The sequence below is a fragment of the Mobula birostris genome, chromosome 11, assembly GCF_030028105.1.
Source record: "Mobula birostris isolate sMobBir1 chromosome 11, sMobBir1.hap1, whole genome shotgun sequence".
Taxonomy (NCBI): Eukaryota; Metazoa; Chordata; class Chondrichthyes; order Myliobatiformes; family Myliobatidae; genus Mobula; species Mobula birostris.
This window is the reverse complement of record NC_092380.1, coordinates 55,109,345-55,122,496: the sequence shown is the minus strand read 5'-3', so window position 1 is coordinate 55,122,496 and position 13,152 is coordinate 55,109,345. Positions and strand designations below refer to the sequence as shown.

Sequence of the window (13,152 nt, the reverse complement as noted above, 5' to 3'; positions counted from 1 at the left end):
CTCTTGCTATCAAGGTTTGAGCAGGAATAATGGCCACTTGGCAAAGGCACTGGAGCAGGTCATGCCTGTAACCAAAAACCTGCCTCAGCTCATACTAGTGATGGTAAGAGAGAAGGGAAAATGGAGGAAAGTTGTGGTGGGAAATGACAACAAATGTTGATCTCTTTTTGTGCTATATGCGGACGGATGTACTTCAACATTTTTAAATCTGATTCCTCACAGTGAAGAAATCGCTGGGGATGCTTGATGTGAACAGTGGAACATTGTCCAGGACAAACAGCTACGGAGATGACCTTGACCTCATCGAGGGAGAGCCAGCACTGGCCCCCATCACACATGTTTCGCAGTAAGTCACTGAGTACAATAATTAAGCTGATGTCGCTGAGATTTTGGGGAGTTCTTGGCAGCTGGCACACTCTACTGCAAGTGGTTAGTATTTTTCTTAAAATTCCTGGATGTCACAAAATGGCATCATATTCACTCTAAAGTATTATAGCTCCAGGAACGACTTGCTTGATTGAGTTACCATATTATTTCTGAATGTTTGCCATAATAAGTCATAGGTTGATTGAAACTTCTCACCATTTCTACGGGTCAAATGAACAACTGTTTCAGAAACAACTCAGAATGTGGTGATTGTGTTTTCTGAAATGCATGCGGTTATTGTCTGTTCACTGAGGTATACAGATCAGTTTGCAATGTTTCATTAAAGAATTGAGGATTTATCTTCCTGGATATGCCTCCTGGGAACACCCAGGAACACTTCATCCAAGGAATGCTGGACAAAAAAAGGTACAACTAAAAAGAATATTGAGTGGGGCTACATAACACAAAGGAATTATGCCTATCTTTCAGTCTGTTAATTTTTAAGTCTTTGAAAATCCTTTACAGATGAATGTAAGTGTTTCCCTGTTCAAAATTATCTGCACAGGCTGCGCCCAATCAATTTAATGTACATGGGCAGGAGCCCAAGAAAATTTACCTTCCTGTAGTACAACAGCTCCTCACGGACTGAGATATATTGAGGATCACTAAACGTAATGCACCCAGCAGCAGGCTGATTGGATTGCCTGCATTTCACATTCCATTGACTTCAATTGGACTGTAAAATATATCCAGTAAGGTCTGGTCAGATTCCAGTCCCATGGGCAGATTCAAATCACTCCCTGGCAGTCTGCATCTAGGTTGAGTCAATGTGATATTCCATTGTTACATGTTGTTTCTTTGTTTGTTAATTATTAATAACCATTGCAATTCTTGTTGAATAGCTTGTGGTTTGTTAGGATTAAATCCAGAAGCATCACACTGGTCCTGAGCTATTCAATAAATCACAAAGTCAAAGCTGTCAGTGCAGGTGAAAAGTTCCGGCATCAGCAAGAATGAAACTTAAAATCTTCTTACTTTTGTATATATTTCAAGCCTTTGCTCATAAACATAATCCTCCCTGGTCTGGTTCAAGCATCGTTTATGTATCAGGATGGTGTTGGGAAATCTGGCCAGGGTTGCTGTATCTGGTGGGACACCATTGTTTCTCCTTCACTCTTGTTCTTGGCAAGAACATGACCACAGATCAACCACAAATGTGTTTTACAGCTTTCTATTGAAATATAGAATGTGAACTTTCCATTCAAAGAGCCAAGCATAAATTTTAGGGCTGCAATGTTCTCGAAAGTAGCCAACAATGATTAGGTTTTTCCTTGTTGTCAGCTTTGGTTCTTTCTCTCTTCCTCTCTCTTTCTTTCACTTACAGTCATGGCTCTTTGTATCTTCTTTCCTGGTGTTTTTGTCTGCAATCGTTTATTGTCACACAGTTAGGAAGTTAGCTGTTGTAGTTGGTTCAGGCGTCATCAGGTCTGCAGTGAGTTAATGTAGAAAGTTAGATTCTAACTGAACTTTCTCCCTGAAGCTTTTCTGAATTTCATATTCATTTGACAATTAATTGATTCCAGGAGCAAAAGATTAGGTGATGTATTGAGTTTCCAAACATTTCCCCTTTGTATGAAAATGGCCAGAATGTTGCCAGTGACACATAACCTAGTTTGGGTCTTTCACATACGAATTGGATTATTTTATTAATGCCCCAGCGCAATGTTCAAAGAGGCAAATAAAAGACTCATGTAACCTTATCATTGTATTGGTGAGTGATTAGAGCATTTAAACAAAGTATCGAACAATCTGCCATTCAACATGGAAGCATGGTGAATAGAGAGTTATCTTGAAGAGACTGATGCTTCTGATGTCATTCAATTAATGTAATTCTCCATTATTTCTGATGGCTGTTCATTTGAAAAGTAGGGAATACTTGTGTCATCATTTCAGTATCTGACTGAGACTGTTAAAGGAGCATTAGAGTAGCCATTAAAATTTGGGTTTAGCACTTTGGTTACTGAGGTGACAGTCAGTTGACGTTTCCCAGTCGACCCTAAAATAAAGATATAGTTTCTACCAGCTCACTGTGGAAAATTAATGCCACAGCATAGAAAATCACAAAGTAGACATGTTAGAGTGAGGATAATGCTGACTCTTCCCGTATCCAAGTGAGGCAACAGAAAGATGGTGAGTGGGAAGGACTCTGAGGGAGAAGTAAATGAAATTTGATGACCCTGCTGTGGCTAAACAGTGAAAGACTGTTTCCATTGACTGAACAAGTAAAGGGAAAAGCATGGGTGAGCAGTTAACTCATGCTGTTCAACTGACTAATTGGGAAACTTCAACACATACCATAGTTGTTGAGACTAAAACTTAATTTAAAAGGAAATGGAATTAAAATTTGAAATAGAAAATATATTTGTTGGAGTTTAAAATGGTGCTAAAGAGTGATCAATAACCCCTTGGTTTCCTTCTGTGCAGTAAGTCCTAAACCGCTATGAAAGATCCTTTAAAAAATTCTGATCTTAAAGGAGGTCATAGCTTCCTTCCACCAAGCACATTGCCCTTTATGATCCTGTGGTTCCTCTTAGGCCAGTGTGTGTTAGTCAGCTTCAATATGTAGCCACATCCAACGGCATCTGAAATCACTTATCACTTTTTTATTGGCTTTGATGATATGTGATTTCAGCCCATTGCCATTTCACTTGATACCCCCAATATCTATAAGCTGTTAACATATTTGACTGATATATAATATGCAACACTAGGAAAGAAAAACTGCAGCAGCCATGTGGGAACAGAACCTACATGTAGGCTTAAAAGTTGCACACTCTCCTGATTCATAAGCATGTCGCTGTTCCTGAATCTTAGAAGTACCTTTCCTATAGGACAGTGGGTGTAACTTCACCAGAATGTGCAGTGGTTCAAGAAGTTGGCTCACCACTACTACCTCAAGGCTAATCTAGAATGTGAAATAAACTCTGCCCTCGGCCGGAAAGTTCACATCGAAAAAAATACAAAGATAGATGGGTGCCAGATGAGTGGAAATTTTCAACTAACCATCAGGGAGACTGATACAATTAACTTTGGTCCCTGTCACAAACTGCATTTGCTAATCACCAACTCTTATCACTCTCCTGGGCAACTTTCTGAATTTGAACCAAAGTTTCTAAACTTTGGTGTCACATTTCAACTAGGTTGACTCTAAGACTTCACAACCATGCCATCATAAAGACCACCTATGTTTGTTTCCAGAATCTCGCTCAAGTTCTCTACTGATTTAGATTCATGCTAAAGTCCTCTTTGGCATTGGTATTTTTAAACTTCACCATTGTAGTGAGCTCTGCCACCTGCATAATAAAATGCAACAGCTTACTGGCCAGTCACTACTGACATGAACTGGCTCATGGTTAAGTTATGCTTTGATATGAAATATTCTAATACTCACCCATGTTTCCCCTTTCCATGGCCTTTCCCTTTTATCTATATAATCTTCTCCACTCAAATAACTCTTCAAGGTATGATATTCCTTCATTTCTGATTTCTGTTCATCTTCCTGTGTCATTGTTCCATATTTGGCAGTTCCATCTTTAGGTGCCAAGGCTCGAGACTTGGGAACTCCTCCCAAAATCTCTTGGCCTATTTCTTGGTCTTCTGTAAGAAGCTCCTGAAAGCCTTTAACCAATATTTTAATATCCACCCTAAAATAAAGCTGGGAAAAAACAACATCAGTTTGGTTGAGCTCCTGTGACGTTCTTTATCATATTAACAGGTACAGTGTAAATGCAAACAAGGGAATGATTGCCATTCCATTTAGTATGATTGTGTCTGACCTGTCCCAGGTATCTCCTGTGCCAGTTCCACATTGCCCTTAATTCCTCAACCTTTCAAAAATGTATCCGCAACAACTTTAAATCTCAGTGCTCTAGCCTCCATGCGCCTCTGGGGTAACAATTCTAAGGATCCACTACTCTCCTTTGAGAGGAAGTTTAAAAAAGAAGCAAATGATGAGAAGAAAATTTTGATCTTTTCAAAGTGGAATAGAGAATATTTATAACTTTAAGCTAGTGCCACGGTTTTTATCTTGTAACTGTACCCTTTTATGGACAATTTTCCCATTATGGAGATATCTCAACATCTACCTTGTCATACCACTTTAGGATCTTGTAAGGTTCAATAAGATTGTACTAAGCTCCATAGAATTTGGGGTCTAATGTTATTCATTTAGTTTGTTTGTGTTTGGACAAACCTTTTGTATCAGGAATCAACCAAATGAATCTCTTCTGCACAGCCTCAACTGGTAGCCCACCCATCTTTAAATAAGGGGACTAAAAGCATTCATAATGGACCAAAACAATACACAGTGGAGTTGCTGTAGTGGTTCTCAATCTGCATTGAGGTTCCCAGGTGATTCAATGTCCAACAAGATATGAACAATTAAAACTAATATCAACAAGACAGCCTGATGGCTCTTCAAATAGGATACCGGTTCATGTGTGGACATCAGTGTGGACTGCATACGAGCTACAAATGGAAAGATTTACATCTATTATGGCCAGTTAAATACATCATATTACCATTGGTTAAGAGAGAAATCTCAGTGTTACCATTTTACTGTTGATTGCCAGTTCAAATTCAGGGAGTTTTCATGAGCAACTTGTGGAATCAAAGTTCACCTTATCTTGGATATTCCATCATCAGTTCACTTGTATTTGGATTTACCATTTCTCTTCTTCTCAGCCCTCAGCTTCCCCCCGTCACCTGCTCAAGGATACCCTTGAAGTTATTCCTACAACAGCTGCTGGCCCTGAACATGAATGCTCCACGACAGGAGACACAGCCCCTACTGAGTAACTAGTCTATTAACGGAACCACTAAATTTCCATACTCAGGTTTGAGGCGGAGAACTAGATGGCAGTAAGACACTGCACCGCGTGGGAAAGGAAACATGCAAAGAAATAGCCCTGTTTCTCTCAACTGAAATGCCTTTGATGTCCGTCTGAATCCACTGAGCTCCCGCCCAGAGGAATGAATCAATGGGAAATCACAGTGACTTGCCCCTTCTCAAAAAAGAAGCAAAATATGGGAAGAAATGATTGGAGTAAAGTGATCTTTTCAAAGGGGATTAGACAGTATTTATAACTTTAAGCCTGTGTATTTAAAAGCAAAAATAAATTGACTCAGAAGCAATTTGAATGCAACCTTTTAACTGGAAAAATAAACTGTAAGTCAGAAGCTGGGTGAAGGCAACCTTTAACCAACAAATCTGTTTAGTGATATTTTCCATGTCTGGAGACTTTTGTGGTGGAATGTTATAAGTAGCATGGTGAATATTGGTTGTTAAGGAGGGGAATGTTGATGGTTATAACTTAGTATTGGAGGGAAGTCTAGTTAATGAGATGTACACATGCACATGCAAGGGCACACATGAACACACACACACGTACACACATGAACACACACACACGTACACACATGCACACACACACAAACAGAAAACACACACACACACACACACACACACACACACACATACACACACACACACACACACACACACACACACACACACACATCCCATAGAGCCAATCTGAAGTGTTAGATATCTTTAACTGAATGGAACTTAAAGCTTCTTTTTGGAGACAAATGCAGTTGGCATGCGATCAGTCAATTTATTTGTGAACAAAAGAATTCTTGACTTAAAAAGCTGACATTCCTCATCAGGGAATCTGCAATCCTTGCTTCAGAGGGAAATCGAAGCATGCTCATGCTCATCTATATTGCCTTCAAAGAATCTTCAAAGAATATGCTTAAAAGACATTTAATTTTTAACAGTTGGATGCAATTTACCAGTAATGAAAGCTGATGACATCATGTCTATGACATTGTATTCAATCCCAATTGACAAGCATGCGTTAAGAACACATGCATGTTCTAACCAAGCTTACGCAGCAGTAAAACCAATTGATGTTGATACAGCAGTTTGCAGTCAAAGTTTAATTCCATTAGTGTCTTTTTTTAAGGTTTCTGGAATGACTAGTTTAATTTTTCTCTTGATGTTGAAGCTGACTTTCTGGTTCAGAGAGCAATAAGACAATGAAAAAATGCTTCACAAATTTATTTTATAAATTAAATTGTTAGATCCACAAGCTGATCTGTTCACTGCTCCAGGCAAACAATTTCTGAATCTGTTTCTCCTCTACTCTCAAAGCGTATTGTCAAGTTAAAGCTGGAGTATTCCTCCTTAGATAATGTCATAATGTCTCTATAGATTGTCATCTGCCTTTATTAGAGTCTCTAGCCAAGCTTCCATTTTACTTTCAAAATGTAAGGACTTCTGAATCTAAAGATGAAAACGGACAGTTTAAAATGAATTGCAGATGAATTGTGATTTACTATTCTTTCAAGTCCCAAGTTCACATTCAAATTTAATTGGCATTCAAACATACATGAATACCCATGAACAAAGCGAAACAAAACAGCGTTACTCCAGGGCTAGGGTGCAAAGGACAGTAGCAGCAGTCATACACAAGGCTCATATAAGGTAGTGGTAAAATACAGTCACACAAAAAAATATAGTCCAGATCCCTGAGTCCACGGAAGTTGTAGAAATCTGCTGTCAAACACAATAAAGGTTGTCTTTTTCTGAGTGAACACCAGGGGGCAGCACTGACTCCAGCATGGATGCCATGCCATATCTCCTTCAGCACTCCCATGGAGCGCTCTGACTCCAATGCCACTGGCTCTCCTGAGCGGCTGTAAACTGACAGCTTAAGGCCTAGTCCTTGCTACGACTGAAACCAAGCAACTCCCCCACCATCCGCCAATAAAACAGTGAATCAGACTTGGAGCTTTCCAGATTAACAATGTGCAACAAGGTCTTGTGATCACAAGAATGGTGACTAGGATGATCACCTACTGTTAGACTGCACACCGCTTTCATGTACTGAGTCCTCCGAAGCAAGCAGCAGCACAACCTGCACCAAGTCCAGCTCCTTCAGTGACTCCACCAATGAGCAACTCTCTGATGGGGTTGCCTTGCAGTAGTTGAAGTTGTTAATGTCCAGCAGGGTCTTGCGATTGTAAAAAATGTCTTAAAAAATATAATAACACCTTTGGTTGGACCTCTTGTTGCCGCCGCATCTGAGCATGCCACCATTTTATCACATTCCAGGAAATCCATTCACAAACAAGAGAAAATCTGCAGTTGCTGGAAATCCAAGGAACACACACAAACTGCTGCCTGGCCTGCTGAGTACTTCCAGCATTTTCTATGTGTCGCCTGGCAATCCCTTCTCTACTACATTTAAGAACTCAGTACATTTCATTGATTTACTGATAGACTTGCCTTCTCTTACAACGTTACCTGCAGATGAAGCAGAAAGGCAGTACAGTAACTGAGCTGGGAATGACCCAAGAGTAATGGGCAGCGACTTAGTGATCTGCCAAACTCATCTGGTGATAAGGAACAACTAGGTTGCAAATAGGAATCCCTGTAAGAACCTGAAGATACAAAATAATAAACAGGAATAGAACTGCTGTCTATTAATGACTCTCGATACTGCCTGTGCCCTTTAGAATGGTCTAAGTATCTTCAAGTATTAAAAATTAACCCCCAAGATTCTGCTTTGAGAAACCTGAGAGAGAAGTCATAGAGGCATTAATAATGTTAGAACAACTTTTGCAGATTGGAACAGGGTGTGTGGAAAGTTGCTGCTCAAATGGGTGAAGTTTCTAACTGGTTGATGAATAAGTCTTTTGGATTCCATTTGGTGGGAGGGGGGGCAGATGATGTAGACAGTAGATGGTAGGAATGCAGGGATGGGAGGAGTTGTGTAATGAAACCTCCATAAATGCATCCAGTCAGCAGTTCCAGTACATCTTTTGCCATTACTATCCTCAGCCCAACCAACTAGCTATACAGTGTCTGGAAGAGACCTAATAGCATGTACTCAAGTGACAGAAAAAATCAGTTTTAAGTTAATTTCTCTTGAATGCTGAATATTTCAGACAACTGGGAGAATACAGCAGACCTGAAGGGTAAGAGCTGGAGAGAAGCTGGAACATACCTCTTTTCCCCAGCTCCTCTGTCTTGCAGCTAGGGGAACATTAGAGATGTAACTAACTTCCATTGATTTAAACTGAAGGATTTTCTCAGAATTTTCACCCTGGGCAAAAACTAATTATATAAATAGAAATGGATGGCATGAGAATTAAGACAGGAAAATTGTCCGATGTGTTCAGCATTCTGCTGAGAAAGAATGGTTAAATAAGAAGTCTTGCTGCTTGAGTACAGTAGCAAAGTACTAGAGGAGGAAGATATTGCTGAAAATGTGAAATACAGAAGATGCTGAAAATAGTCAACTGGATAGGTAGCATGTTTGGAGAGAGGAAGAGAGTTAACTTCTCAATTCAATGACCATTTATAAAAAATGAATTTTTCTCTCACTCTCATTCTCACTCTCCCTCTCTCTCTCTCTCATTCCCTCTCTCTCTCTTTCTCTCTCACTCTCTCTCTCTCGATATATTTAGATTTTCCTGTCCATATGATGGCGAGCTAAGAGGAAATAAATAAGGGCTTGACAGATTGCATACATTCCAAAAACAAGAAGATATATATTCTTTGAAAACTCAACATATTTGCCATTAATCTATAGTATTTTCTAAAAGTTGTGTTTGGATTCTTTCATCTCTCCATCTCTCTCTTGCTGAAATTTAAAAAATGTCTCAAGTGCTGGAAATATTTAGATTGGACATTGTCTGTAGAGGGGAAAGCGCGATTATGTTTTTCAGGTCACTAACCAGATCGCAGATGCTGCAGACAGGTCATCAGACTGAAACATAATCTGTTTTCCCCTCTCCACAGATGCAGTCAGTTGGCTGATTAGTTCCTGCCTTTTCAGGTTTTATTTCAGATCTGTGGCATTTGCAGCATTTTGCTTTTGAAGAATTACTGGCACAAATTCGTTGGGTAACAGTATTATAAGTAATGATAAAAATACTCTTGATTAACACCATAATTCAGGGGCAATCAGGCTGTTGTTAGGCTTAACATAAAAGAATGGGTCACTCTCTCCAAAGAAAAACAGTTAATTGATTGGATATGAATTTAATCAAAAACTGCATTTTACTCTCTGTCTCTCTTCAGCTTCTGTACTATAAAACTTTGCCCAAATGTAGTTTATTACTACAAATGTTCAGTTTATAAACAAAGTTCAGTTAATAATTGATATTGTATAAAACCTAATGTAATGTTCTGTTCAGGATACAGGGCAGGACTAAATCAATAATTCTAAAGAATCATTTAATGGTTAAAAAAAATAATAGATGTGAGAGGAAAGAGCGTGTGTCCTTTAACTGTTTGGTTTGTTATGGGATAGTTCATGCAGTCTTGGCCCAGTTGAGCTTTTAATCCATGCTGTGGGTGCTTCTGTGAACTGATAGGAGCAGGGACCAGGAAATGGCAAAGTAATCATTTGCAATTTCATCAAGCACCATCAGTATTATGACACTGTGGTCCAGAAATGTATTTAGTTGGAGAACATTGTCTTTGTGTCCATTTGTAATCATGCTTTTACAAGGTACCATTGGAACAACAACAGGGGGTAGCCACTCTATCAGGATACCTGGTCCAGCAAAACTCTTGCTTCATCTCATTGGGTGCATGAGGAAAATCGGCATTACAGGTGCAGTTGGAAATTCGGGAATGAAATCGAAGTCATTATGCTCAAAGGAACTTTCTGCAATCACCCCGGTTCAATCCACTTCTATGCCCTCAAAATGAGTTGGGTCCTTATGATTTTGTTTTTTATTGATTAAATTGGCAAAGTTACGAGACTTTGATATGTATACATCCAAGGAGTTCAGTGACTGTGGGGTCTCCTCACATCAAGAAGCATTGGTGGGAATATCACATCCAAGTGACTCAGATACAATAGGTTCTGGATTAATGATAGGATGATAATTTATTGACAGGCATCTGTGATAGTTCTGTGACAATGCAAGAGCTAATTTGGGAGAAGGAACTGGTGGTTAAAGAAAATGAAAATCAACAGATGTTTGAAACTAAATTCAATATGAAAGAGCAAGGATGCATAATCAGCACCAGTTAAAGTAGAATATAATGTTTTGGCTGCATGCCCTTCATCAGACTACCCCATGGACCGGTCATAAGATGAAGTACATTCTTGTTTTTTTTAACTTCAAAGCTCCTCTGATCTGAACACATAGTTTAGCAGCTTTAGAGCTCAGCTACATTCTTCATTTTCTTCGCTGCAATGAATGCTTATCTGTGTGGAGTGGAGGGGAAGTGGTTTGTTTGTGTCCACTGGGGAGGGAGAGGAGACAGGATTACACCTAAACCAAAGACCAGCTCTCAGGGATTAGTGCAGGTGGGGGTCTAGCTCCTTGGCACAGGATCTGTCCTCTCGATGAGTGAATTTACAATGTTTCACCTGCACTTTAGAGACATGGAGCGCAGAAACAGCCCAATTTAGTCTATTCCAGACAGTTATTTGGCCCAGTTCCATTGACCCACTCCTCGACAGTAGCCCTCCATATACCTCCCATCCATATACTTATCCAAACTTTTCTTAAACATTACAGAACAAGCCTGCATCTATCACTTTCACGAGCAGCTCATTCCACACCTGAAGCACCCTCCACGTGAAGAAATCCCCCTCGGGTTTCGCTTAAATATTTCACCTTTCATCCATAACCTGTGAGCTCTATTTGTGTCACTCAACTTCAGTAGAATAAGCCTGCTTGCATTTACCCTTTCTGTACCCCTCACAATCTGTATCAAATCTCCCCTCATTTTCCTATGCTCCAGGGAAAATCTATTCAATCTCTCCCTGTAACACAGGTCCTCAAGTCCCAGCAACTTCCTTGTAAATTCTCTTTGGGCTCTGTCAGTCTTATTGATAACTTTCCTGTAGGTAGGTTATCAGGACTGCATGCAATGCTCCAGATTTGGCCTCACCAATGTCTTATACAGCATCAACATACCATCCTACCTCCTGTACCCAGCACCTTGATTTATAAAAGCCAATGTGCCAAAAGCTCTCTTTTAAAGACTACCTACCTGTGACACCATGTTCTAGGAAGTATAGATCAGTACTTCAAGATCCCTTTGATCTGCTGTACTCCCCAGTACCCTACTGTTCAATGGGAAAGACCTCACTTGTTTTTTTTTCCAGTTCTGTCTGCCATCTTTCAGCACATTTTTCCAGCTGTTTCAGATCCCATTACAAGCTTTGATGCTCTTTCTTGATCTCCAATACACCACCAGTCTTAGTATTACCTGCAAATTAACTGATCTAGTCAACCACATTATCATCCAGATCATTGAAATAAATGAAAAACAGCAATGGACCCAGCACCAATCCCTGTGCACACCACTAGTCACAGGCCTTCACTCAGAGATGCAGCTATCTAATACCACTCTCTGTCTTCTTCCTCTAAGCCAATTCTGAATCCAGTTTATTACTTCATCCTGAATGCCAAGTGACTGAGCCTTTTTGACCAGCCTCCCATGCGGGACTTTGTCAAAGACCTCACGAAAGTCTATGTAGACAACGTCCACTGCTTTTCCTTCTTCAACTTTCCTGGTACCTCTCGAAAATGCTGTAAGATTAGGTAGAAGTGGCCTAACATCCACAAAGCTATATTGACTATCCCTAATCAGGTCCTCTCCATCTAAATACTTGCATATCCTGTCCCTCAGCATGCCTTCCAATTTTTTATCCCCTATTGGCTTCAGGCTCTCCAGCCTATACTTTCCCAGCTTATTCAGGCTTTTCTTGAACAATAGAACAACATTAACTATCCTCCAGTTCTCTGGCACCTAACCAATGGTTAAAGGACATTTTAAAAACCTCTGCAGGGCCCTAGTACAATTTTTGCACCAGACTCCCACAAGGTTCAAAGGGACATCTTTTCAGGCCCTGAGAATTTGTCCACTTTAATTTCCCTCTCAAGACAGCAAGCACCTCCCCTTTTGCAATTGTATACTGTCCATGACCTTACTACTGTTTAGCTTCATCCTATAGACTCTGTCCATCTCCTGGGTAAGGATAGGTGAAAAAAAAATCCATTCAAGATTACCACCATCTCTTTCAGTTCCAATGTTATCCTTGCTATTCTTCTGCTCTTAACTTATCTGTAGAAGTTCACAGGATTCTCCTTCACCTTGTCTGCCAGAGCAGTCATGCCTTCTTTTAGCCCTCCTGATTTCCCTCTTAAGTGTTATATCTTGCTTTTCTTATACTCCTCAAGCATCTCATTTGTTCCATGCTGCCTATACCTGCAATTGACTTCCTCTTTTTCTGCAGTGTTATTCTTGCTGCTCCTAAGGCATTATATTCCTTGTTTTGTTTTGCTATTTCTTTTTTGCTTTAAATGTTCTACGTCTTAGCACCCACACTAGTTCTAACCATCTATGTCATCACATACATGATCATTTATGTTACCTTTTTTTTGTCAAACAGCTTACAGTTCACTTGAGTTCTAGCTCCCTTTCTGTGACTGTTGTTAGTATTGTGTTTTTTTATCCATCCCTTCATTCTTTTTTTCTGTTTCTTTTTCTAACTTTATAATAGTCTTCGGTGTAATATGGAGCATACATCCTCAGGATAATCAAGTGGTTTTTTTCCCCTCCATGAGAATATGAGTTACTCAGGTGGACATTTAAGGAGTATATTTTCCTCCTTTCCTTTCATTTCGAACCCACAACTTCTTTTCTGAACCAACCAGACCTCATTGGATGTTGGACAAAGGTGTTTA

The 13,152-nt window shown here is 39.8% G+C and overlaps 1 protein-coding gene across 5 annotated transcripts in view; it reads left to right on the top strand.

The window, feature by feature from the left end:
• Nucleotides 1-13,152, top strand: part of LOC140205086 (potassium voltage-gated channel subfamily KQT member 1) — an 851,833-nt gene that overhangs the window by 295,875 nt on the left and 542,806 nt on the right. For 4 of the 5 annotated variants that reach the window (XM_072272252.1, XM_072272253.1, XM_072272251.1 and 1 more), the window contains one exon: nt 223-346. In XM_072272252.1, the coding sequence (XP_072128353.1) occupies nt 223-346 (124 nt within the window). Of the gene's footprint in view, nt 1-222; nt 347-5,109; nt 5,512-13,152 lie in introns of those variants that run through there. The other variant, XM_072272255.1, reaches the window with a different exon arrangement.